Source organism: Anguilla anguilla, chromosome 6 (genome assembly GCF_013347855.1).
Source record: "Anguilla anguilla isolate fAngAng1 chromosome 6, fAngAng1.pri, whole genome shotgun sequence".
Classification (NCBI taxonomy): domain Eukaryota; kingdom Metazoa; phylum Chordata; class Actinopteri; order Anguilliformes; family Anguillidae; genus Anguilla; species Anguilla anguilla.
In genome coordinates, this window is record NC_049206.1 from 61,263,608 (window position 1) to 61,288,967 (window position 25,360).

At 49.4% G+C, this 25,360-nt stretch overlaps 2 protein-coding genes across 2 annotated transcripts; both read right to left on the reverse strand.

Annotated features, from left to right (window-relative positions):
- Positions 1-1,854: 1,854 nt before the first annotated feature.
- Positions 1,855-9,145, reverse strand: tagapb (T cell activation RhoGTPase activating protein b). Its single transcript, XM_035424151.1, has 10 exons — positions 9,003-9,145; positions 8,297-8,381; positions 7,876-7,926; positions 7,472-7,541; positions 6,787-6,956; positions 6,420-6,581; positions 5,602-5,711; positions 4,725-4,899; positions 3,746-3,854; positions 1,855-3,597 (listed from the first exon to the last, which is right to left on the reverse strand). Exons 2-10 carry the CDS (start codon positions 8,321-8,323, stop codon positions 2,354-2,356), a joined length of 2,118 nt encoding a protein of 705 aa, XP_035280042.1. The 5' UTR covers positions 8,324-8,381; positions 9,003-9,145; the 3' UTR covers positions 1,855-2,353.
- A 1,034-nt stretch (positions 9,146-10,179) lies between these two features.
- On the reverse strand, positions 10,180-24,031 carry LOC118230217 (rho GTPase-activating protein 20-like). Its single transcript, XM_035423030.1, has 4 exons — positions 23,542-24,031; positions 21,178-21,263; positions 14,511-14,681; positions 10,180-10,345 (listed from the first exon to the last, which is right to left on the reverse strand). The coding sequence occupies exons 1-4, from the start codon at positions 23,650-23,652 to the stop codon at positions 10,180-10,182; spliced, it is 534 nt and encodes a 177-aa protein (XP_035278921.1). The 5' UTR covers positions 23,653-24,031.
- Between the last annotated feature and the right edge of the window lie 1,329 nt (positions 24,032-25,360).

The following is a 25,360-nucleotide window of genomic DNA, read 5'->3' on the forward strand; positions in this document are numbered from 1 at the left end:
TAAGGGACGTACGCTGTATTTCTGTCGCCTTGGAAACAAACAGTACTTTCTAAAATATGACTGAAGTTATGCAACGTCCTCCTCGGCCAGCTCGATCTGAGGAAGTGGAACTCACTGTTCCGCCCTGCATTTGCATCGCTGAGTATTTTAAAACCAGGCCCTGCATTTAGGGACAGGCTGCACGGCAGAATGGGGAGAAGCTGCATTTAGGGACAGGCTGCACGGCAGAGTGGGGTGAAGCTGCATTTAGGGACAGGCTGCACGGCAGAATGGGGAGAAGCTGCATTTAGGGACAGGCTGCACGGCAGAGTGGGGAGAAGCTGCATTTAGGGACAGGCTGCACGGCAGAGTGGGGAGAAGCTGCATTTAGGGACAGGCTGCACGGCAGAGTGGGGAGAAGCTGCATTTAGGGACAGGCTGCACGGCAGAATGGGGAGAAGCTGCATTTAGGGACAGGCTGCACGGCAGAGTGGGGAGAAGCTGCATTTAGGGACAGGCTGCACGGCAGAATGGGGAGAAGCTGCACGGCTGCGTTTCCCCGCTGCAGACGCTGCGCCTGCGCCGGTTCCCCGGCAGTGCAGACTTCCTGGGCCCCTTTCGCTCCTTGGAGGGCGGAGTACGGTGCTGTAATTTTGGCTTTCTGTGGCAGAGGTGTCTGCAGAGCCCTCACAGGAAGACGCTGCGGCTCGATTCAAAGAGAAAGCAGCGGAAATTCAGAGAAAAACCGAAATAACGCCCCCCCCCCCCCCGGCCCCCGCCCCCCCGTCGCTCTGTGCTGTCTCTGCTCTGCTGGCGGAACACGATGTTCGCAGTGAAACCCGGCTGATGCAACCGAGGCGGCGTGGGGCTCCAGACCACCACCCCCCCCCCCCGCGCCGGGGAGCTGCCCTCTCATTGGCTGGCCCCTGACCTGCTGACCAGCGGCCCGTCGCGGCGCAGCCACACAGCAGCACACTCTGTTCAGCCTTCAGCGATGAGTAATGCATGATGGGAGCTTCACTCTGACTGGGGCCCCCCCACTGGACCCAGCTAAACTCTCATTACTGGGGAACTATCGCTGAACATTTCACTGATAGCGGTCAGACACAGACTCACCATGAACACTCCCCCCCCCCCCCCCCCCCAATCACAGGGGCAGAGTGATATGAGATTATAACTATGACCTACACATACATACACACACATACACATATGCGCACACACACACACACACACACACAGGGAAGTGTGATCTAATGGCACCTGTGTCAGTTCACCCCTTACATGGTGTCTCCACACCTTGCTTGGTTTTCAGTTGCATCAGCAGACCGGTTTCCTGCAGTTCTCTAAGGAGGACACGTCCTACTTCAGAAGCAGATGTGCCCCGCTCTCCGTTATGAAGCCGCTTCTTACATTTTTAAACTTAAAACTTATTAACTGTCATAATATTTTTTTTTAAATATTAACTGTCATACATGTCATTGGCTCCTTCTTACTTTAATTTCGATGGCACATTTTTGGACAGCACCTGGATCTGAGCTCAGCTGAGGGAAAGTACCTGGGAATACCAGGTGCAGGAGTGCATTGTGGGATTGCTGGTTCCTGTTTTCCTTTCCCTCGCTCACACACACACAACACCTTTTGCTCACACATACGCACACACACATACACACGCATAACACCTTTCCCTCTCACATACACACGCACCCACACACACACGCTCAAACACACAACACCACTGCTCATATCTTGCCAGCTGCTTATCAGCAGAGGCATTCAAATACCGCAGAATTTTCTGGGCGAGAGTCTAAGCGTTCTCATAAAACTGCATCCTTTCATCTTCTCTCGGTGACAAAATGGAGCCTGGGAGCCAGGTGAACTCTCTGAGCGCTTTATTGTAGTGGAAGGTGAGACGTTGTAGTCAAAGAGGAAATTCAAGACAGGCACATGCAAAAAATGAAAGTTGCATTAAAGTAAAACTACAGTATATTTACAAATGTACATCAACTAGACAAGCATACACTTAACATGACCTCTTATATATTAGATCAACAGTATATATTAAAACTACTTGCAAGTTTGAATTATGTACACAGCTTTATAGGGTGGCTAGTCTGATATTTTTGCATTTATACATAGCTTTTTAGACTGAAATTACAGCTTGTTTTGTGTACTCTAAACAGTACTACTTAATGAAGTCCAACCTAAGCAAGTTGCACACACAGACACACAAAGTGAAGTACACATTGCACATGTGAAACAAGTGTTCTGGGAGAGTTCACACAGGTGAATCGGGTGTTTTGGGGGAGTTCACACAGGTGAATCGGGTGTTTTGGGGGAGTTCACACAGGTGAATCTGGTGTTTTGGGGGAGTTCACACATAGGACTCCTTGGCGTACGATATTTCCTCAAACAGTGGCTGGCTGCATCTGCGGATCACCTTCTGGTGTGGGTCACAGGGGGCGGAAGCGGACATGGCCCTCGGGCGGAACATGGAGGGGGGCGGAGCCGGAGCCAGAGCGGGAGGGGCCAAAGCGGGCGTGTCCTGGGCATGGCAGCCCGTGAGGTCACAGGCGGGGTGGGTGCGGAGGAGCAGGTCGTCGCTGACGGACACGGGGCGGGACTTCCGCTCCAGCTCTCTGGCGCCTCTCACAGTCAGGGTGCGGTACTGCGGGGGGGCCAGCTGCACCCCGCTCAGCAGGGCCTGCTCGTACGCCGGGGGCTTGGCGGCCAGCCGGCTGTCCACCTGCTGGAACACCTCCACGGCGGACAGCGGCCGGGGGCGGGGCCTGGCGGGGGCGTGGTCCGGCGGCGCGGTCTCGCTCAGCGAGTCCTCCTGCAGGGTCTCGCAGGGGAAGGGCGCCCCCTCTTTCTGGGGGTCCCCCTTTTTCAGGCTCCCGCCCCGACTGAAGGCGCTCCAGCTCCGGACCCGCATCTTCCCACCAATCCTCATGGACTGGGCCCGCCTCTTCACCTCCTTCACCTCCTTCACCTCCTTCACCTCCTTCTCTGGCTGTGGGGGGAGGGGGGCGGGCGAGGGGGCGTCCTCCCCTCCTTTGCCCAGGTGGAAGGACTGGTGTCGGGGGAACAGGGACCTCCTGGAGCAGGAGGGGGAGGGCAGCGGAGAGCTGGTGAAGACAGAGCTCTCTGATTGGTTGGAGAAGGAGCTCTCCAGGGAGCAGGAGGAGGAGCAGGAGCTGTCCTTCTGGGGAGCGGCGGGGGCGGTCCTGAGAGGAAGCGGGGCTAAAGGCTCAGCCCCGCCCTGTCTCTGATGGGACCCGGACAGCAGGAAGGAGTCCTCTGACACCTGCTTCTTCAGCGGCTGCTCCTGGAACCCCAGGCCGCCAGAGAAGTCGTCATGGCTACGGGCCAGGCTGCCGAGCCGGTTGCCGGCGGCAACGGCGGAGGGGAAGAGGGCGGGTTCCGAGCGGCGGCGGGGCAAGGGCTTGGGCGTCGGCCTGTCGTCCTGGCAACCGGGGAGGCGGGGCTCATCCTCCTCCTCCTCAGCGCTGCCACACGCCTTGAGCGGTCCCCCCACAGCGGGGTCCCCCGAATCTCCTTCTGCGTCGGGGTCAGTGCTGTCATACGCCGAGTCGTGCTGATGGGACGACCTGGAATCTGGAGCGGGGGAAGAGGGTCACACGGTCAGTGGCCAATCAGGAGAGCACAGACATGCATGTGCTGTCAGCCACCACTTCCTTACACACTGCAGTCAGGCCCACTCAGACAGACAGACGGACACAGACACACACCATCGTGGCCTTACCCAAGTTATCAACGAGCTCTTCCTCATCCGGGTCTCCAAGCAGAGACTGGATCTGCTCCCCGAAAATCTCACGGCAGTTCTCAATTAGGAACTGCGTCAGGTCCGTAACCTTGGTGACAAGAAATGGATAAACACAGTGAGCCAAGAACAGAACTTACAGGTGCATCTCACTCACAGGTGAATATCACTCAAAGGTGATAATCACTCACAGGTGAATCACTCACAGGTGAATCATAACATTACATTACATTACAGGCATTTGGCAGACGCTCTTATCCAGAGCGACGTACAACGAAGTGTATAACCATAACCAGGAACAAGTATGACAAAAACCCTAGAGAGAAGTACCGGTCCAAGTACAGGGAACAACCCCATAGTTCAACTTGGACCCTGAAGGTTAAACTGTTTAACACTAACACAAACGAGAACAGCAACAACACAGTCTATGTAAAAATACAAGCAGTAGTTAAGACAGGTGCACAAGTGAATCACTCACAGGTGCATGACATTTGACTCATAACAGAAGAGCAAAAATGTGGGTCAAGTATCTTAAGCTCTAATTAGCACCATAGCTTCCCAGCTAATCTCTCTGTCTTGCCCAGTTTGAAAACCTTAGTGTGGTTTCTTAGGTAGGCTTCCACCCACACACACAGACACACAACACACACACACACACACACACGCAGGAAAACACACACACAACACACACACACGCAGGAAAACACACACACACACACAGACACACAACACACACACACACACACACACGCAGGAAAACACACACACACACACATACACACACACACACACATGCACACACACACACACACACACACACACACACATACACACGCACACACACACACACATACACACGCACACGCACACACACACACATGCACACACACACACGCACACACACACTTCCTTCCTGTGAGGCTCGTATGACCATGCCGGTGAGACAGGAAGTGGAGCTCACCTTGCTGACGGTCTCAGTGTCCAGGCTGTGGTGCTGCAGCAGGTTGGGCGCGATGCAGATGGCCAGGTTCCTGGCGTCCATCTTGTTAGCGCCGGCATTGAGGCTGATGTGGTGGAGCACGCACAGGAGGTGTCGCAGGAGCACCCCATTGGTGGGCGGGAGTCTGTCAATCATCCTGGCACAGGAAGAGGACAACAATATGTCAGTTTGGCGCTCTTTTTCAAGAAGCCCTCTATTGTGTTTCCCTCTTCTCCACCCCCCCCACTCCTCTCCCTCCCCCCTCTTCTCCTTTTTCAGAGTGGACAGAAAAAAAGGGAAGTGGCCAAACCCCACCCCCCATGAGGAATGGAACTTCCTTATCTTGCCCTCAAAAGAATGACCAAAAAAAAAAAGATTCCATTCAAAAGCCCCACTGGCAGCCTTTCACTGTCAAAAGTTTTCTTAACTTCCCCTGCGGCCGCCGCCCCGCCCCCCCCCCCCCAGCGCAGATTCCGACCACATGACTGTATGCTCGCAGAGAAGCACACAGACAGGGGAACTTGCTCTACTGGCCACACTGACGCAGCGGTAGTAGGAAGTTGTATTCCGTTTTGAATGGCAGTCAAGTCCATTCAAGCGAGCAGTTTGCTTAACGCACACACGCCACTCAAATATCCATGTACATATTCACATAAAGGTGTTCATGCAAAACGTAATCTGATGTCCAGTGAGTTCTCCAAACTACTTCAAGCTACAATCTGGCACAACGTGCATTGAAAATGTATCCAATTTTTTAAATACAATTCTTAAAACTTAAAAGTGCATTTTTTAAAAACAGAGGCATATTCTATTTAAGAATAAAGCTGCCTGTCTGTACGGATGGATGGGTGTGACTTACTGTTTGAGCTGGGCGTGTCGTTCCTGGATGTCCTCTCTCTCCAGGGCCTGCATCCAGTCTCCGTACTGTTCAGCCACCAGCAAGCTGCCCGGGATCTGCCGGAGGAAGTCCTGCAGGTTGGAACAGAGCACGGTTAGCATGGTGATTCACTCAAACAGAGCACGGTTAGCATGGTGATTCACTCAAACAGAGCACGGTTAGCATGGTGATTCACTCAAACAGAGCACGGTTAGCATGGTGATTCACTCAAACAGAGCACAGTTAGCACGGTGATTCACTCAAACAGAGCTCTTTCAGCACGGTGATTCACTCAAACAGAGCACGGTTAGCATGGTGATTCACTCAAACAGAGCTCTTTCAGCACGGTGATTCACTCAAACAGAGCACGGTTAGCACGGTGATTCACTCAAACAGAGCGTGTTTAGCACAGTGATTCACTCAAACAGAGTGTGTTTAGCATGGTGATTCACTCAGAGTGTGTTTAGCATGGTGATTCACTCAAACAGAGCTATTTTAGGACAGTGATTCACTCAAACAGAGTGTGTTTACCATGGTGATTCACTCAAACAGAGCTATTTTAGGACAGTGATTCACTCAAACAGAGTGCGGTGAGCACGGTGATTCACTTCACTAGCACCAGTTCAACAGAAAACCCCACCTGCTAATCTGCTAACACTCCTACACAGAGGAAATGAGAATAAAAGGTCAAGCAGCCGAAGGACTGTAAGTGTCTGAGCTAATGGGGGCGGGGGTGTGGGTGTGGTACGGACTGAGGTAGGGGTAGGGGGCGGGGCTGGGGGCGGAGCCGGGGGCCCTACCTTAAAGAGTGCGGCCAGGAGGGTGACGGGTTTGGACTCCATGTCCACGTCCACACCGCTGTTCAGCTGCTCACGGATCTCCTTCACGCTGCGGGCATTCGCTGCCTTCCGGAACACTCCCTCTGCAAAGATGCCTTTCTTCAGGAGCAGCATCAGCATGTCCTGTGGGGGGGGGGGGGTCATGCAGGGTGAAAATGGAGCCTTACATGGGGGGGTGAGAAATGGAATGGGGTGGAATGGAACGGAATAGATTGGAATGTACTGGAATGGAACAGAATGGAATGGAATGGAATGGAACAGAATGGAATGTATTGGATTGTAATGGAATGGAATGGATCTGGGGAGGGTGTGCAGAGGTGCGGCGTACCGTGATTGGCTTCGGGAGCTTGTCCTCCTCGGGGCAGACTTTGGACAGCTGCTGGCCGAAGAGGAGGGTCTTGGGGGAGGCGGGGTCAGCGGAGGGGGCGGGGACAGAGAGGGAGGAGCTCTCCCGCAGTTTCCTCAGGAAGAAGCTCCACCTCCGGCTGCCGGTGTTCTCTGTTTCCGGGCAAAGAGCACGTTAGCAACCAAGACCTACAACTCAACACTCACGATGATGCTGAGGCACACATGCTCTTCCACTGTAACTGAACATCTCTAGTCCCTGTGCCATGCTCTTCCTCTCTAACTGCATCTTTAGTCCCTGTGCCATGCTCTTCCTCTCTAACTGCATCTCTAGTCCCTGTGCCATGCTCTTCCTCTCTAACTGCATCTCTAGTCCCTGTGCCATGCACTTCCTCTCTAACTGCATCTCTAGTCCCTGTGCCATGCGCTTCCTCTCTAACTGCATCTCTAGTCCCTGTGCCATAGCAGCGAAGGGAGCCTGGGCGCACCTGTGGTTTACCCGGCAGGCTTTGGGCTTTGGGCTCGACATTAGGCTCCTATTTTTGTTTTTCTTTTCATGAGATAAAACAAGTTTTTCTGTTTTTTTTGTTCTTTCTTGTTTTCTCCTTCCTCTCAGAAAAGCAAACCACACGTCTCAAAACAGGAATTCAAAAACTTTCGAAACTTACCAATCGGGCGGCAGGCTTTGTCTTCCGTGTTACACAATGGCCCCTCCTTCACAGCCGGGGGGGCAGTGCCCTAGAACAAATCAGACAGTCAGAAAACAGGCCACTGCCGACGCATGTGCGGTGTGTTTGCGGCGTGTTTGTGGTGTGTGTGAGTGTGTGTGTGTGTGAGTGTTTGTTTGTTTGTGTGCATGTGTGTGTGTGTCTGCGCGTGTGTGTGTGCGTGTGAGTGTTTGTTTGTTTGTGTGTGTGCATGTGCGGTGCGTTTGCAGCGTGTTTGTGTTTGTGTGCGTGTGTGTGAGTGTTTGTTTATGTGCGTGTGTGTGTGAACATGTGTGAGTGTGTGTGTGTGTGTCTGCGTGCGTGTGTGAACATGTGTGTGTGGAATACTTTCTGAAAGTACTTACATCTGTAGGCAGCTGAATGACTGAATCCATTCCGCTAGCCGGGGTTTTACTCTGAAAACATTTGAAAAGCAGCGGAGTGTTAGTGTCAGAGTTCTTACATTTAGAGAACTTCAGTAATGAGCCGGCAGTCACAGTGAGATTCACTGTGACTGCGCAGAACTTTCACAGTTAAATGAATGAAACAGTCCAGGTTAAACGCACAGAACAGTCACAGTTAAACGCACAGAGCAGTCACAGTTAAACGCACAGAACAGTCACAGTTAAACGCACAGAGCAGTCACAGTTAAACGCACAGAACAGTCACAGTTAAACGCACAGAACAGTCACAGTTAAACGCACAGAACAGTCCCCAACCCAGGCAAACACCGGCTCCTTCAGAAGACTTAAAAATGAAGAGCTGAACCACAAGGGCAGAACTTACAGCGACGCTGCCGCTCAACACCGTCATGAGTACAGAGGGGGGTGGAGACAGAGGACCAGATCGCTCCGCGGCTTCCCTGATCTTCCTGGGGAAACGTCAGAAAAATGCCTCCATCATTCATATTCTACATAACGAGCAAAGCCTTGCGGCTAGTCCTCGACACGCTACCTCTGTGTGATTATGGTTAGAAGGCACGTTGGACACACACACGCCAGAACCTAGACAACCAAGAGCATGACAACCCAGAGCATGAGTTGCATTCAAATGTTTTAATATCAAAACAACCCCACCTCTAATCAATTTAATTAAAATGATGTGTCTCCATCTTCAACTTGATCAGTGAGAAAAATGGTGTAAAATGCAGTCACTTAGAAATCACAACGTACTACGTATTTGTAAAATTGAAAAAGTGATCACATACACGACTTGTCAGTGAATCAATTGTGCTAAACATTCAAATTACACCAGACATCGTGTGTGCGCAGGAAAATATGTGAATAAGTGATTAACTGAATTTTATTGTGACTGAAACCAAATAAAGTCGGTTAGTGCTGAAGCAGGTCTGTGACCGGGCTTACACTGCGTTACATTGCTATACGGGACAGCCTCTGCTGAACAGATCGGGTAACCGAGTAAACAACACCTCTATAAATATAATTGTTCCATATGAGAAGCACATTAACAAAACCAATAAGAGCGGACTCACCTTTGTAAAGTACCGAACCAGCGCTCTTTGACCTCAGGGGAACTGCAGGGAGGAAGACAGCATGGTTATCAGGTAGGAATCCACGGCAGGAGCACGAGCAGTCTGACCCCCAAGCGGAGCACCCACGCCTCTCTTAAGCTGGAGGCGTGGCCCGATGGAAACTAAGCCAAGGGTAATGGAGACAGGAAGCCACATCACGTCACAACAGGAAGCCACTCGATGGCAACATGTTCCACCACATGCGCCGGCACCCATCCCTGGCTGACAGGGTTAAGCTGCTACACAGTCACTGGGCTACACGGCTAGGCTGCTACACAGTCACGGGGCTACACGGCTAGGCTGCTACACAGTCACTGGGCTACACGGCTAAGCCGCTACACAGTCACTGGGCTACACGGCTAAGCCGCTACACAGTCACTGGGCTACACGGCTAGGCTGCTACACAGTCACTGGGCTACATGGCTACAGGGAATCAGAGGATTTGGGACACTGGTCAGGGCTCAGGTGAGAGGGATAGGAGAGGTGTCATACTGTGAGAAGGCCCAGGTGTGATTCAAACAGGCCTGTTAGCAGGCAGGGTCAAAGCGTGTTATAATACTAATACTAGTAATAACAGTAACAACAAAAATAATAACAACAACACACAATAATAATGATAATAATAATAATAATAATAATAATAATACAGTTACTAATATAATAATAATAATAATAATAATAATTATTATTATTATTATTATTATAAACTATCATTATTACTATGGTTATTGTTATTATTATTAAATTATAAATTAGTATTATTAATATTATTTTGTGTAGAGCTCTCCAGCCTCCTGCCTTGTTTTGTTTTGGTGGTTTGTGCTTTCCTGGAATCACTAATAAAGCGGGGAATAAGCCCGTCTTCTTTTCCAAAACCCCCCCCCCCCCCGGTGTGTCACGCGTCTACACACTTCTCCTTTCAGCGGCTATGATCTTGTGACAGCTGCAGAGCTGCAGGCTGCCCCCCCCCCCCCCCCCCCCCACTTCCCCATCGGGGTTTCTGCTGAATCCCTCAACCCCTCCACCTGCTTCTTTTTTTTTTTTTTTTTTTCTGATGGCGACAGGCGACCCATGTGGGACTGGTCCAGCCATACTGGGGGGTTGGGGGCTTTAACGGGGGGGGGGGGGGGGAGGGGATTCACCGGAAAGACACCACGCAGTGTGCCAGGGGCCAGGCCAGGAACAGGGAGGTTTTGAGGTTGATGCCCACGTCTCCCTCTTCGTCCTCTTCATCCTCGAAGGTGACGATCCACAGCTGTTCCAGATTCACCCTGTGCTTTAACCTGTAGCTGGAGCTACTCTCCCTGAGAGAGACAGAGCGAGAGAGAAAGAAAGAGAAAGAGGGGGAGAGTCAAACAGAGAGAGGGGTGAGAGGGAGGGGAATATTGAAACTGTATCTCTTATTCATAGACTTCTCAGATTGAGTAGTCTTAGTAACTGCTACTGCCTCCCACCCCCACCGTTCCCATGCCCCCCAAAACACTGCACAGATCCACAAATGAAGAAGTAGCACAGTGTCTGTCTGTCTGACTGTCTGCACAGCAACCAGCTGTCAGCACATCTGTTTAGATCCTCTCTTCCCTCTCTCTCTCTCTCTTTCTCCCTCTCTTCCCTCTCTCTCTCTCACTCTCTCTTTCTCCCATCCCGCCTGTGGAAACACTGGCTCTTTCACTCGGTGATGTGTTTCCTGTCAGTCAGCTGATGAATGCAGGCGCTCTGGCTGTTGCCCAAGTCCATGCCACATGATTGCACAGGTCTGAAACTTCCAGCTGTTCCTATGGTTACCGGTTCAGTGCAGTCTACAGGCACTCTGACCATCCTGGGGGGGTCAGCAGGCTGTGAAGAAACGCAGACCCCTTGCCAACCAAACTGTAAATGTAATATATAAAAATGTCTGTTTTAGGCCACCATAGACGCTCCTCCAACAGATCCGTGGGCTCAGAGCCCCAGCATAAACGGATCGTTTATCCCCAGAAAGGGAGAAGCAGAGGCTGAAATCTCTTCCACCTGACTTCTTTAATTTCCCATTCAGCTGGACGCTATTATAGTGCTGCCACAGCCTCGATTCTCATCTTCCAGTAATACGCCTTCAGACCCGGTATTCACAGTCCCCACAGGCTTTAAGGTGAATCGGTGTTTTGAATTTTACTCAGAGTCTTTCAGGTGCACCACTGACTGCCTCCTCAAAGGCTGTAGCAACATGGCGGGTCTCATGTGGACATATTGTTTGCGGTGTTTTTGGCTTATAAGTGTTTTTATTGTCACTTGGACCCAGCCTTCCTACTTTTTTTTCAGGACTTTGAGATCTTGTAGAAATAGTGTAGAAAAAGTGCTTTATAAATATGTATATTTATTACTGAGAATTTATCACTGTTATGAATGTTATTGGTGGATTGGTGGAGGCCAAAAAAAACCCCCAGTAGTCAAAATGATTGTGTGGTCTGGTGTGACTCAGCTGAAGATTAGATATGTTGTCTCCTCTGAGTTCTAATGACTGTCTACATGGAGCACCATGCCAGTAAATCAGTGTCTGTTTTTAAAAATGCTTTTTAAAAAAAAAAAGTCTTCGGTTTGTGACAAATGAATCAGTTTCAGGAGCTGCTGGGTGGCTCATTCGGGTAAGGCCGCACACTGTGGCGCCCCGCGGTCTGGGGTCGCATTCGGACTGCACCAGTGGGGCGATGCGTCACCCAGAGTACGGGACGGTTCAGTGGGATAGGGTCCGTGTTCAGCACGTGGACCACGTGTCAGAGCCGCGTGTGAAAGGTCTTCCTCCGACTCTGCTCTGTGAGCTCGGCTGCTGTCTGCGGTGGGAAACGAAGCGACTGAAGGGACCACACGTTTGGCAGGAGACACCTGACCGTGGAGAACCGCCTAGGCTCTCCCAAATCAGCTGCGGAGCTCACACATGAACGCATATCAAATTTTCACCCAAACCGGGGTGAGAATTTGATAAGATCACATCCATGTTTGATGCCAAATTTAAAAAAATATTTATCCACCTAAAGCCCCCAAAGAAATGTCACTGTGTAAGAAGACAAAGAAACCCAGAACCATACCTGCACTTGGTTATTTATCACAAGAGTGTTTATTCAGAAGAACAGCTGAACTGAACTAAAGACACATTATTATTTCTGGCACAATAATAATGTTGGTTGAACCATGTTTTTTTTTTTTGTATCATCGGCATCTATTTATTATTTTATTTATCAGTTTTGCACATAAAGCCTTTTTTCGGATTTGCGAATATAAACAACTTTTGATTATATGTATGATTATATATATGTTGCTATGTTAATCGCCTCACCATCAACTTTTTATTTCTCAAAACAGGATGGTGAAGTTTGCTTGCTTTCTAAAAATATGACTGGAACATGTATCAGAAAGAAAGCACACTTTTTTCAGTTACAGAAATAGAAATTCATTACAAAGTTTTCTATATGAATCAATAAAAATAACTTTCAAAGGGGAGAATGGGAGTGACACCCACGGATTATTGAGTATTTTAGGGGTTTACCAGGGGGAGCCATGAGAATCGGCCCCAGTGTCCGTTAAGGGGAGCAGTCAGTGGTGCAAACAGGAGAATTCCCCCCACAACCGTCACCTGATCCTCAGGCTGGACTTCCCCTTATTAAACTGCACTGACATGACCTCTCAACGTCACTGTGTGACACTATAACAACACAACTACACTACATTACTGTACGACACAGTAACAACACAACTACACTACATTACTGTACGACACTATAACAACACAACTACACTACATTACTGTACGACACAGTAACAACACAACTACACTATATTACTGTATGACACTATAACCACACAACTACACTACATTACTGTACGACACAGTAACAACACAACTACACTACATTACTGTACGACACAGTAACAACACAACTACACTACATTACTGTACGACATAGTAACAACACAACTACACTATATTACTGTACGACACTATAACAACACAACTACACTATATTACTGTATGACACTATAACAACACAACTACACTACATTACTGTACGACACAGTAACAACACAACTACACTACATTACTGTACGACACTATAACAACACAACTACACTACATTACTGTACGACACAGTAACAACACAACTACACTATATTACTGTATGACACTATAACAACACAACTACACTACATTACTGTACGACACAGTAACAACACAACTACACTACATTACTGTACGACACTATAACAACACAACTACACTACATTACTGTACGACACTATAACAACACAACTACACTATATTACTGTACGACACTATAACAACACAACTACACTATATTACTGTACGACACTATAACAACACAACTACACTACATTACTGTACGACACAGTAACAACACAACTACACTACATTACTGTACTACACTATAACCACACAACTACACTACATTACTGTTGGATACAGTAACAACACAACTACACTACATTACTGTACGACATAGTAACAACACAACTACACTACATTACTGTACGACACAGTAACAACACAACTACACTACATTACTGTACGACACTATAACAACACAACTACACTACATTACTGTACGACACTATAACAACACAACTACACTATATTACTGTACGACACTATAACAACACAACTACACTATATTACTGTACGACACAATAACAACACAACTACACTATATTACTGTACGACACTATAACAACACAACTACACTACATTACTGTACGACACAGTAACAACACAACTACACTACATTACTGTACTACACTATAACCACACAACTACACTACATTACTGTTGGATACAGTAACAACACAACTACACTACATTACTGTACGACACTATAACCACACAACTACACTACATTACTGTACTACACTATAACACCACAACTACACTACATTACTGTACTACACAGTGACAACACAACTACACTACATTACTGTACGACACAGTAACAACACAACTACACTACATTACTGTACTACACAGTGACAACACAACTACACTACATTACTGTACTACACTATAACAACACAACTACACTACATTACTGTACTACACTATAACAACACAACTACACTGCATTGCTGTACGACACTATAACAACACAACTATACTACATTACTGTACTACACTATAACAACACAACTACACTACATTGCTGTACGACACAGTAACAACACAACTACACTACAACTACTCTTACCAGCTGTGTTCACCGCAGTGCTGTATGTGTCTCACAGACAGACAGGTCTAAACAGGGCGCGGTCTGCAGGTCCAGGTCTGAAACCCATGGCAGTCACCCCCTCACTGTACTCACCTTGAGCTTACCCCCCCCCCCCCCCCCCCCGCTGAACCCACCTGAGCTTGCCCCCCCCCCCCCGCTGAACCCACCTGAGCTTGCCCCCCCTCACTGTACCCACCTGAGCTTGCCCCCCCGCTGTACCCACCTAAGCTTGGCGATGACCAGGATGTCGCTGAAGAGGAACAGCTGCCGCTCCTTGGTCTTCACACCCTCGGTCAGCTGGACTCTCTCGTCCAGGGTCAGCTCTGCGTTCTCATTGGTCAGGCCCAGGACGAAAGGACACTGGTCCGCGGGCACCTGGCCGATGCCCTCCTCACTGAGGCCAGACAGGAAGTGGATGGTTAGGGGACAGGAAATGGACAGCAAGGGAAAAGAGAAAGCGACAGCACTGTGGCAAACATCTCAGTCACCGTGCTCCACAGCTAGATCCCGTGCACTGAAAATAAGTAAATAAACAAACAAATAAAAAAATAAATATTGATCCTTTCTGGTATTAAGTGTCCAGCAATAAATAAAAGTAATTTGATTCTTCAGCAGACGTCTCTGTTTATTGTTTCACCAAATTATCCAGCTTTCAGGGGATTTAAGAATCCGATGCTGGGTACACTGAAGGTTCCTCTAAGCATGCAGGCTCTAATTACCAAGGCAAGGGAAAATATGTTTTTCCAAGAACCTCACCACAGATCAGAAATAAATCAAACCCACACATGTCATATTTCATGAGGATCAACTTCTAATACGGATGCAAATGTCAGAAGATGGTTTCATAACTCCAAAAGCAAGATCGATGCCGGTCATATAACACCAGGAAAGCCCAGTATTCTCAAACAGGACTGTGAGGTCATAAGACACAAGATGATCATTCCCTGGCTACAGGCACCAGAACCTGGCAGGATGAATATTATAATGAGGGAGTTTTCTCCCCGTTGCTGTGTCATATGCTGTTTGGTTCTGCAGCTCCAGACCTCCGTGTTCTGAGCACGCCGCAGTTCGGGTTTCACACAGAGTGCTCAGTTAACTCTGAGAGTTCAGTGCGCTCGCACCTTCCACAGAGTGGTCATTTGAGTCCTTTGATTACATGACAGATTTTTCCTGAAATAAGAAGTTCAGCTGATCACACTCTGTGCTGGACTGTGGACCCTGCGGGTCTGCTGGTCACGGTCAGCTCCAGTGCGGTCCGGTTCTCCGCGGAGCCACGCACCGGACCCATCTCTGAACAGGACGAGCCATCCAGCGCCCCCACGCCCCCGCGTCCCACGTCCTGCACCCACCTGTCAGTCCCACACCCACCTGTCAGTCCCCGTCCCACCTGTCAGTCCCTGTCCCACCTGCCAGTCCCATACCCACCTGTCAGTCCCCATCCCACCTGTCAGTCCCCATCCCACCTGTCAGTCCCTGTCCCACCTGTCAGTCCCGCACCCACCTGCCAGTCCCACACCCACCTGTCAGTCCCTGTCCCACCTGTCAGTCCTGCACCCACCTGTCAGTCTCTCTCCGACCTGTCAGTCCCTGTCCCACCTGCCAGTCCCACACCCACCTGTCAGTCCCTGTCCCACCTGTCAGTCTCTCTCCGACCTGTCAGTCCCTCTCCCACCTGTCAGTCCCTCTCCCACCTGTCAGTCCCGCACACACCTGTCATATCATCTGTTCATAGCCTTGTTGTTTTTTCAGATCCTCGTCCTCCTCTGTTACCCCACCCCCTCCGTGACCTTACCCGCACACGCGATGTTTTCTCACCTCCCACTGCTTCTGACACTACGAGGCCTTTCAGATCTGTTCTGCTCTCTTCCCTGCTCACTTTTATATTTCAGATGTTTTTTTTTTTTTTAATGTTTTTTATTCAGACAGGGAAAGCAGAGAGGGTTACAGGCACAACAGTTGTGACACTGGGGAGTCACGCCCGTGAGAGGAGTTTGTATACGGGTTGGGAGTCGAACCCAAACCCCTGTGGGCTCACTCACTACTCAGCGCGGTTTGAAATCATAGTTTATGTATACATGTTGCTGTTTATTAAAATAAATGTTTGTAAAAATGTTTCTTTGAATTAATAGCATAATAAATTATCATAAAGAAGTCTTAGATAGAAGTAGTTTATATTTTTTCCCCACTAAACAAACTCCATCTGTGTTTCTTAAGATTCTGCAGCCGATAAGGTTCAGAGAGCCTGTTCGGTAATCAATAAACCAAGAGAAGATCTGCTTATTGGCAAAATATGAATAAATATTTTTTATGATAACAAAGAGATTGCCTACTACCAGTAATCGCAAATGACCCCTGTGTAATGTGTTGATATAATCATAAAATACGTCTATTATTTACATGAAACACTTCAAAGGCGAGCTGTCCCTAACGCGCTGGTGCGTTGGACGCAGTGCGTGCGTTCTGTACACAGCCGAAGATAGCAGGCGGCAGAAGGTGCTCTCCCTTCGCGCGCGGTGACCTACTTTAGGGAAATGTTTTCGGGCGCATGGCTGCCTGTAATCCCACTGCGTGGGATGGGTTTTCAACACTGTAAATACAAAATAAGTCTCAGCTGTACAGGCTTCAGACAAAATTGAGTGTTTTGTCGGAAAGTTCTACCGATTCAAAAAACAAAAAAAACAACAATATACCAGTACGCTCAGTAACCCATGGTAATGTATTTATTTACATGTTACGTACAGCCTAGTGCACTTGGTGATCACCACGCCACAACCAACACAATTTAGGCTACGTTCCAGAATACTTTTATGATCGACGGAACTCACGAGGGCTCCGTTCAAATCATTCCTGTCGAGTCCGGGATATATTTGGCACGAATAACATTAGAAACGCGTTGAATCATGGCGAAATGAAGGGCTTGTTGATGATTTGAAGCGCCCTCGAAGGCCACTGTGATTCTTGCCACAGATAACACGAACAAGAATCAGTAGGCTGGCAGAGGAACTCACAGTCACCAAACTGAAAAAAAGGCCCAGCTCGCCCACCACGACGGAAAGAACGAGGACAGATGACACTTCCATGACCTGCTAAAGGTAAGCGCATGCAAGACTGAGGTGTGGGGGGATCTGTGGTCCAAGCTGATGACGAAAGCAGACAACATTCTGGAGACCCCACTCCACCCCCGACATCGGCCTGGAACTGTGTTGTGTGGGCTGGGGGTGCTAACGAAAACATCTGGGTCAAATACCTACTTGAACTCATTTAACTATTTAGATGTATTTTAAAAAAGATCCTTGAGTCTCTTTATTACACTTATGAAGCTACAATTATATGAAATAAGTGTTTGTTCTGGATATTGGTGAAAATAGGAAAAAAAACCTTTTTAAAATATTATTTTAATATTTTATCCAGAGCAAATTCCTGACAGGATTGAGACAGGAACGTTTGTCTGATTGAAGTGCTCCGTCTCGGGATAAAGCGATGACAGGAGAAATAAAGAGGCTCTGGAAAAGGTTCAAAGAAGGGCAACTAAATTGGTTCCTGGTATGAAAGATAAAAGCTATGAGGAAAGATTTAAGTTACTTAATTTGATTGACGTTTTTAAATTCATAAAAGGGATCAACAAAGTGAACTACTGTACAAGTGATTCTTCAGGTTGAATTCTGTTAGTAGAATGAGGGGGCATAAATGGAAATTAGTAACATTTAAATTGCGCTACATCAGGAAGCGTTTTTTCACACGTGGAGTAGTCACTGTGTGGAGCAGCCTGCCAGGTCATGTAGCTGAGGCAGAAATTCAGGGGGTTTTCCAGATCAGGCTTCATACGGTGCTGGGTACTATCTAGTGTGTACAGGCAGCCGGTGAGCAGTAGGTACCCCTTAGTGGTTGAGAATGTGGAGCATTGCTGGGCTGAATGACCTGTTTTCATCATTATGTTGCGACCCACAGGGCTGCCCGCTACAGCTGGTGCTGGCACAGTCCGGAGTCAGGACCCTGAATGTTGCGACCCACAGGGCTGCCTGCTATAGGGCACAGTCCGGATTCAGGACCCTGAATGTTGCGACCCACAGGGCTGCCTGCTATAGGGCACAGTCCGGAGTCAGGACCCTGAAAACCAGAGTTTCAGCAGGGTGAGGCCCCCAGCGGAACTGAGCTGCAGTTCTTATTGCAAAGCTGTCGTATAAACTGTCGTATATAACTCCTTGACATATAAAACTTCACAAAACTTCAATTGTATTGAATCTATTCATTTGAATAGCATGCAGTCAGCTCTGGATGAGGACTGTGAATTACAGTTCCGCAGCTGAGCCCAGCTCTCATCCACGGTTTCCCTTTGCTCAGTCTGATAATAACACGGCTTTGGCGGTAGAATCTTCTCTAAATCCCAGATTGGCTTTCATGAATAGCAGGCGCGTGTAGCTAGGTAACGGCAGAGACCACTCAGTGATAATGTATGCATGGATTTTCACACATTTCGTCCATTAGGGTTTGTCCAGTGCTTTTATGTGGCTGCAGCCTTTGTCAGATCTTTGATAAATTATGGTTACATCATAATGGAACAGCACATATTCATGTTGTCAGTTAACACTAAATATTCCCACAGTGTTGGGAAGATGCCACTCAGATTCCCATTTGGCTGTCAGATAACGTGGCGTTTACAACATGCCCCACACAGTCTTGAGGGATTTTTTATTTTATTTTTATTTTTTGTGTCGAAAATGAGTTTGTCATAGAGAAATGTGCCAGACATTATTGACATCTTCTGCTGGTTATCGTTCAGCCATGAAAAACATCATGGAGGTTTCATGTCAGATGGCTTATGTATTTAGAATGGCATGGCTAACATTCCTGATAAACTGAACAAGAATGAACACCCAAAATTCAAATTCTTTTAAAACTGGAAAGAGAAGACGAAGTTTATGCGCCACAGAATATTTAGTGCCAACCCTGAGAGATTCATTTCACGCATAATGCAGTACTCTTGTCTAAATTCTTCTGGTGACATTAACATAAGATTTAAGGGAAGAGATATGCTGTGTGAACGCTTAACCAGACTGCCACCCCCCCGCCCCCCCCAGCATGTGTTGTTTACTGTGGCAGTGATGGGGGTGTGTAAATTGGGTTTCTGCTGGGGCAGTGATGGGGGTGTGTAAATTGGGTTTCTGCTGGGGCAGTGATGGGGGTGTGTAAATTGGGTTTCTGCTGGGGCAGTGATGGGGGTGTGTAAATTGGGTTTCTGCTGGGGCAGTGATGGGGGTGTGTAAATTGGGTTTCTGCTGGGGCAGTGATGGGAGTGTGTAAATTGGGTTTCTGCTGGGGCAGTGATGGGGGTGTGTAAATTGGGTTTCTGCTGGGGCAGTGATGGGGGTGTGTAAATTGGGTTTCTGCTGGGGCAGTGATGGGGGTGTGTAAATTGGGTTTCTGCTGGGGCAGTGATGGGGGTGTGTAAATTGGGTTTCTGCTGGGGCAGTGATGGGGGTGTGTAAATTGGGTTTCTGCTGGGGCAGTGATGGGGGTGTGTAAATTGGGTTTCTGCTGGGGCAGTGATGGGGGTGTGTAAATTGGGTTTCTGCTGGGGCAGTGATGGGGGTGTGTAAATTGGGTTTCTGCTGGGGCAGTGATGGGGGTGTGTAAATTGGGTTTCTGCTGGGGCAGTGATGGGGGTGTGTAAATTAGGTTTCTGCTGGGGCAGTGATGGGGGTGTGTAAATTGGGTTTCTGCTGGGGCAGTGATGGGGGTGTGTAAATTAGGTTTCTGCTGGGGCAGTGATGGGGGTGTGTAAATTGGGTTTCTGCTGGGGCAGTGATGGGGGTGTGTAAATTGAATTTTTGCTGGGGCAGTGATGGGGGTGTGTAAATTGGGTTTCTGCTGGGGCAGTGATGGGGGTGTGTAAATTGGGTTTCTGCTGGGGCAGTGATGGGAGTGTGTAAATTGGGTTTCTGCTGGGGCAGTGATGGGGGTGTGTAAATTAGGTTTCTGCTGGGGCAGTGATGGGGGTGTGTAAATTGCACCCACAGGGGACGGTCCCACTCTGTGACAGCCAGCGGTGGGGGAAGGGGGGGGGGGGCTGTGGAACCTCCAAAATCAGCCGAGGCACGAGCGTTACTCACAGCGAAACACACGGGAGCGCAGGGGAGCGCAGGGGAGCGCAGGGGAGCGCAGGGGAGCGCAGGGGAGCGCGTGCGGTTGGACCTGCGGCTGATTGGCTGCGTCTGCACTGTACCTCCCTCCAGCGACCAATAACCACTAAACGCCAGGTGTCTACGCCCGTGAGCAGCTCACCATTTTAACTCTTACACTGTAATATTTACAGCCATTTTATGAAACATTTTTCATACATAAATTTCACTTTTTAATGTTACATGCACCCTTGTTAAATTTCTTCTGAAGAAATAAAAAAATCTTAATTTATTCTTTGCTTGGAGTGCATGTTCTTTTCTTTTTCGTATGGTGGGGCATTTATTTTCTTAGGCCGGGAGGTTCCTCTGCCTTTAACTGCATGTAAGATCTGTTCTTGGCTGTGTTTCGTGTATTTTGTTTTCCAATGTAAGATCACAAGCAATGCAGCTACCAGGGATTCAAAAACTGAGAGCAGAACAGCAGAAAACAGGCTCTGACATATTCATAACTCATAAGGGGCCCCTGATTTATGAATATTTCTAATATTATGAACAAAATGTTGGAGGGGACAGAAGTCAGACCACACCTCTCCTGCTCTCCTGAAGAGACCGAAGAACACAAGCTTAATTATTTTTGCAAAGTGATCTGTTTGCTCGGCGGGTTTGTAATGATTTTCTTTACAGGAGAGCAGCTTGCTGGGACCGAGGCAGTGCTGAGCAGTGCCACCTGCTGGCCAGCGGTGTAACTGCACCCTGAGTGAGCAGGCTTACCGTATGGAGGTCCAGGTCTTCCCCAGCGCGCGGCCGAAGGCGATGGACGGGGCGGAGCGTCGACGCTGCGCCAGGTTCTGCAGGTGCTGCGGGGGGGAGACGCAGCGGAGATGTGACATGCTGGACTGTGGCAGTTATCGCAGGACGGTTTTTATTTGGAGATCACTTACCGAGGGTGACTTAAAAAGGCAAACATGATAAAACCGCACACGCACGTCACTGGAGGAAGACAGCGCCTGAAACTGTGCTGCCACATACACTCCTCTGTAAGAATAATAATACCATACCCCACTGACCCAGGCCATTATTATTATTATTATTATTATTATTAATATGCTACACAACCTTTGCCAGACTGACCCACTGGAGCCCTTATGCTTTCCTTATCCTCCATCCCTTTGCAGAGATTGAGCCCAATTATTCTTCCCCTCGAGTCCTCTGTGCCCCCCCCCCCCCCGTCCCCAGCTGCAGTTTGACCCTTTCAGGCTCAAGTGTTTACGAGCGCATATTGAGTATGCTGCATGTGGGTCCCGCTCACAATGGGACCACGGATGCACACACAGGCTGCAGGCACTCTGGGGAGCTAATTGAGTGCTGTTGAGTCTTTGTGGGGAACGCTAAGTGGACTTAGGCAGCTGCTGTGTGTGGCCCCGCCCACCGGACTCCAAGCTCCAAGATGCAATGCAGGTCTCTTACTTACGTAATTCCCAGCATGCCTCAGTAACAGTCTGGCAGAATGCAGATCTGTTGCACGGACGTGTATTCTGCTGAACGAGCTGCTTTGGTGCTAATATGGGGGGTTAGGGTTAGTTGGCCTGGCTCACCCAATGGCTCTTAGTTTGATGACGCCTTTTTTTTGCTAAAATAATTAAGAAAAACATTGCGCAATGCAACCCTCCTTTTCCCTGAACCTGCTCTGTGGCGCCTATTCGTGAAATTTAACCATTTACCATTTATTACCAGCATTTTAATCACAGTTTTGGGCTTAGCATCAGGACACACTTCTTATCCATACTAATACTAATACTACTAATACTTCTTATCCATACTAATACTAATACTACTAATACCTCTTATCCATACTAATACACACATACACATTCACACAGCCATAAGCAGCACACACACATTCACACAGCCATAAGCAGCACACACACATTCACACAGCCATAAGCAGCACACACACAGTTTACGGCCACATGGCACAGTTTTGCTCTCAGTTTTTTACGTCTGAGAAGCGTTCCTGCTGACTCAGCATGCTGCTCACACAACCCAGCGCCCAGTGAATGAGAGTTTTCACAACCCAGCGCCAAGTGAATGAGAGTTTTCACAACCCAGCGCCCAGTGAATGAGAGTTTTCACAACCCAGCACCCAGTGAATGAGAGTTTTCAGTCCAGATGACAAAAACAACAAGAACACGTCTGTCTGCATTTTCAAAGCTTCCTAAAAATCCCAGAAAGTTTCCAAACAAGGAAAAAAACAAAGGGAGCGGAAAGTAGGTTATGAGAAAGAAATTTGAACATGCTGAATGGTAATGAATGGTCATCTAGGGCAGACGTAACTTCCTTCTCCTAATTTTATTTAATTCCCCCCCCCCCCCCCCTTATAGAAAACACAGAACACCAAAGCCCCACAAAAGCACTCTGTATGGGGGGGGGGGGGGGGGGGGGGGGGGGGGGTTAGCCCCCATGTGCGTCACATGGAGAAACCTCCCCCAGGGACACAAAGGGACCAGGCAGAACCACCGATCCAGGAGCAGTCCTGCCTGCTACAGACGGAGCACAAACTACCCGCCTAAACCCTCACTAGCTGTGTTTGCAACAAATTATATACACAAATATCATATAAATAAAAGATTTAGAAAGAAAGAAAGCCATTCACTCAGCCAGGGACAGTGAAAGTAGGTGTTAAATGAATTGTTCTTAGCCCTGTGACACACTAATGGACTCTTCGTCGATGATGATGAATCGAGTACTGGTCTGGGAGTACTGGTCTGGGAGTACTGGTCTGGGCTAACGGTGTGAAAAACCTGCTCAAACGACTGAAGCAGTAGAATAAGAGGAAATGAACACGAGTACCGTGTTCCCTCTGCATCCGGATCCTGCTCAGGACTAACAACCCCAGCCTGCAGCACAAGGCTCTGCATCCAGATCCTGCTCAGGACTAACAGCCCCAGCCTGAACAGATCAATTAAACCTGATTGGTACTTACGGGCACAAGTGCGGGAGCGTGTGTGTGTGTGTGTGTGTGTGTGTGTGTGCGAAAGCGGGGTGTGGGTGCGGGAGCGGGTGCGGGTACAGGGTATGGGATGTGGGTGTGCGGTGTGGGCGCGGGGCGGGTGCGGGTGGAGGTGGGGTACTCACCGGTCGAAGCGAGGCCACGGCGTCGTCGTAGCTTCCTCTCCTCATGTCCGCGGGAGGAAACGCGCGTTTGCGGGAGCCGTCCGGAGCAGAGAGGCCGACGCCCAGAATCATAACGCAGGCCGGGCAGGACTTCTCTGTGGCCGGGCAGGGGGGTGAATGAGGGCAGGACTTCTCTGTGGCCGGGCAGGGGGGCGAATGAGGGCAGGGGGGCACACAACACCACTGCAGGGACGCTGGCTCCGCCCCCCGTCCCCCCAGATTTCTCCAGTAATGAGATCAGCACCCCCTCCCAGTGCCCCCGTTTCAGAGTAATGACGCCATTGTTACTCAACAGGGACATGCGGGACAGCTCACACCCCACCACACACAAGTTTTGGGTACTTTTGGGGGGCGGGGCATGGGCAGCGAGGGGGTTGAGGATTTGTGGAGCAGTGGGTGTTACAGCGTGTCAGTGCTGTGGGACAGACGTGCGGTAGCATCACGGGACACAGACGTGTGGTAGCATGGCGGGACAGACGTGCGGTAGCACGGTGGAACAGACGCGTGCGGTAGCATGCGGGACAGGCGCGTGCGGTAGCAGGGCAGGACAGACGTGCGGTAGCATGGCAGGACAGACGTGTGGTAGCATGGCGGGACAGACGTGGGACAGACGTGCGGTAGCAGGGCAGGACAGACGTGTGGTAGCATGGCGGGACAGACGTGTGGTAGCATGGCGGGACAGACGTGTGGTAGCATGGCAGGACAGACGTGCGGTAGCAGGGCAGGACAGACGTGTGGTAGCATGGCGGGACAGACGTGTGGTAGCATGGCGGGACAGACGTGTGGTAGCATGGCGGGACAGACGTGGGACAGACGTGCGGTAGCAGGGCAGGACAGACGTGTGGTAGCATGGCGGGACAGACGTGTGGTAGCATGGCAGGACAGACGTGCGGTAGCATGGCGGGACAGACGTGCGGTAGCATGGCGGGACAGACACGTGTGGTAGCATAACGGGACAGACGTGGGACAGACGTGTGCGGTAGCATGGCGGGACAGACGTGGGACAGACGTGTGCGGTAGCATGGCGGGACAGACGCGTGTGGTAGCATGGCGGGACAGACGTGTGGTAGCATGGCGGGACAGACGTGGGACAGACGTGTGCGGTAGCATGGCGGGACAGACGCGTGTGGTAGCATGACGGGACAGACGCATCAGGCTGCTTATACAGTCCAGAGAGGTGCACGTTAACCTAACGAACAACAATTTATATTATAAAAAAAGAAGGTTCGACTAGACAGATAACACATCATTACAGGGCTATACATTATTCAAAAGGCAATCTAGAGAAGAGAAAAGGACAGGATATGTAAAGATGGTCAGGGGACCAATCTGAAGAGGTGTGTCTTCTGTCTCTGTTGGGAAATTGGCAGGGACCCCGCTGTCCTGACTGCAGTGGGAAGATGGGCAGGGTTTCTGCTGTTCTGACTGCAGTGGGAAGATGGGAAGGGTTTCTGCTGTTCTGACTGCAGTGGGAAGATGGGCAGGGTTTCTGTTGTTCTGACTGCAGTGGAAGATGGGCAGGGTTTCTGCTGTTCTGACTGCAGTGGGAAGATGGGCAGGGTTTCTGCTGTTCTGACTGCAGTGGGAAGATGGGCAGGGTTTCTGCTGTTCTGACTGCAGTGGGAAGATGGGCAGGGTTTCTGCTGTTCTGATTGCACTGGGAAGATGGGCAGGGTTTCTGCTGTTCTGACTGCAGTGGGAAGATGGGCAGGGTTTCTGTTGTTCTGACTGCAGTGGAAGATGGGCAGGGTTTCTGCTGTTCTGACTGCAGTGGGAAGAT